At 38.7% G+C, this 2,187-nt stretch overlaps 1 protein-coding gene across 2 annotated transcripts in view; it reads right to left on the minus strand.

Moving 5' to 3' along the window:
- Positions 1-6: 6 nt before the first annotated feature.
- LOC107576780 (immunoglobulin-like domain-containing receptor 2) overlaps positions 7-2,187 on the minus strand; it is a 6,205-nt gene continuing 4,024 nt past the window's right edge. For both annotated transcript variants that reach the window (XM_016262912.1, XM_016262911.1), the window contains 2 exons: positions 1,429-2,077; positions 7-246 (listed from right to left, as the gene is read on the minus strand). In XM_016262912.1, the coding sequence (XP_016118398.1) occupies positions 211-246; positions 1,429-2,077 (685 nt within the window). In that variant the 3' untranslated portion in view covers positions 7-210. The remainder of the gene's footprint in view (positions 247-1,428; positions 2,078-2,187) is intronic.

The following is a 2,187-nucleotide window of genomic DNA, read 5'->3' on the forward strand; positions in this document are numbered from 1 at the left end:
TTTTGACATATAGACACAAATCAATATATAAAATAAAAACAGACACACAATACGTTCTTGCCCTTGACCAGCAAAAGTTCCCAAGCTCTTCATGTCAGATTTTCGTGCATAAAATGTGTCTTTCTGACAGATTGATGCTTAGTGTCTGGGGCATTTCTCTTCAGCTGGATGGTGATGTTATTAGTATGATGGCAGCTCAGTTTGATGACGTCACACAATTAGAGAGTCTCTGCTTAGATGAGTGGTCTGTTAAAAAACACCAAGAGCCACACATTAGACACCCATTAGCATGATGCGTTTGCAGATGCGTTGTTAGTGTGTCAGTGTATTGCAGTGATGTCATTTATGATACATTCAGGCTAACAGAACAAAAACTCACAAAACCTGCCTGAGAAATCAACGTTTTGATCATTCAAAGCGGACTTTCATTTACATACATTCTTGTAAAGAATAGGATTTACATTTCAGCATACAAAAAATAACATACTGTACAGTTAAAATGATTTAGAGTCCCTCTTTGGAAAACAAATGACATAGTACTGTACACTGCTGTTCAAAAGTTTGGGGTCAGTATGATCTTATGCTCACCAAGGCTGCATTTATTTGATCAAAAAGACTGTAAAAACAGTAATATTGTGAAATGCTATTACAATTTAAAATAATTGTTATATATTATATATTTTAAAATGCAATTTATTCCAGTGAGGGCAAGGATGAATTTTCAGGAGCCATTACTCCAGTCTTCAGTGTTAACACAGTTGTGCTGCTTAATATTTATGAAAATTAAAAAAAAATCTGGATTTTTTTCTTTGATAATTAGAGAAAACAGCATTTATTTGAAATATAAATCTTTTGTAACATTATAAATGTCTTTACTGTTACTTTACATCAGTTTAATGCATACTTGCTCAATAAATATATTAATTTATTTAAAAAAAAAATGTGTACTGAGGAAAAAGGAAATTCAATCTAACATATAAAACATATATATAAAAAAAGGTAGCTTCAAAATAAACATCATAATTTTACCATTCAGTCTAGTAGCTCCCTAAATTTTGAAACTGTAAGAACAAGTTTTAATTTTAAAAATAATTTTTGCCCTTTATTGCAGGAATTGGGATTGAGAGATGTTGCTATCTGGATCTGACCTTACATAACCCAAAAGGCACAGGTCAGAGAAGAGCATTATTTCTGAAACTAATGATTCTTCGAAATTTCAGACAATGTAAACATGAATGAATCATACATACTGTAGTTGGTGAGCTGAGATGTTTTTTGACAAGATTTCAAGGATTTTGCTCTTTACCATTTGAGACTGTATTTTTCATATTAATGGAATCTCAATCGTCTCTTCTTTTAAGGCTTGAAGGAAGTTTGATCCACCCTTCAATGTACAGAAACCAGGGCAGACGATTATAAGTAACTCACCAGTTTCCTGGGATTGTCCCTGTCCTCCCTGCGCTCATGTAACATATGGGCCGGACGTGTGTATGAAAAAGGCCGCATGGCAGGAACAGTAGTCCTGTACCGTTCCCTCTCTTTATACTCTTCAGTTCTAAACCTCTCCGCCTCCCTCTCAGAGTACGGAGGTAAAGGATCATCCTCCTCGGGGCGGTTGCTAGGTGACCTGCTATTGTAACAGTCACTGCTCTTCTTGGAACTGCCTTTTGAGGGTGTGTCACTGTTATCATCAGCCCTCCCACCTCGCTCTCCGTGGCCCCTAACCTTGCGCTCCAGCAGAGTGTTCAGGTAGGTATCATCATAAGACCTCTGACGAGCGAGGTAACGCTCACTGTCGGCAGTGTTGCGCCTTTTTGGTGGGGAAGGTGGTGAGCCTCGACGACACCAGTCGTCATCATCATCATCACGAGAATACCGTGGCCCATCTCGGTATGACGTGGGGTGGTCCCGTGACCTTGGACCCATTTCAAAGTCTCGCTGAGGTCCACGAAAGTCACCTTTCCGATGATCGTGTGGGCTGTATGACATAGCAAACTCTTCCAGCTCATCTAGTGACCCTGTGCGCCCCCTAGCATCAAAGGCTTTGCGGGGCAGGTGTTCAGAACGACAGTTCCATCTGCACAAATAGTCATGATATTATTAGTGCACACTAAAAGTTCAAAAGTGTGGGGTTAGAAAGATTTTTTAAATGTTTTTGAAAGAAGTCTCTTATGCTCATCAAGGCTG

The sequence above is a fragment of the Sinocyclocheilus grahami genome, unplaced genomic scaffold (assembly GCF_001515645.1).
Source record: "Sinocyclocheilus grahami isolate Dianchi unplaced genomic scaffold, SAMN03320097.WGS_v1.1 scaffold4322.1, whole genome shotgun sequence".
Taxonomy (NCBI): Eukaryota; Metazoa; Chordata; class Actinopteri; order Cypriniformes; family Cyprinidae; genus Sinocyclocheilus; species Sinocyclocheilus grahami.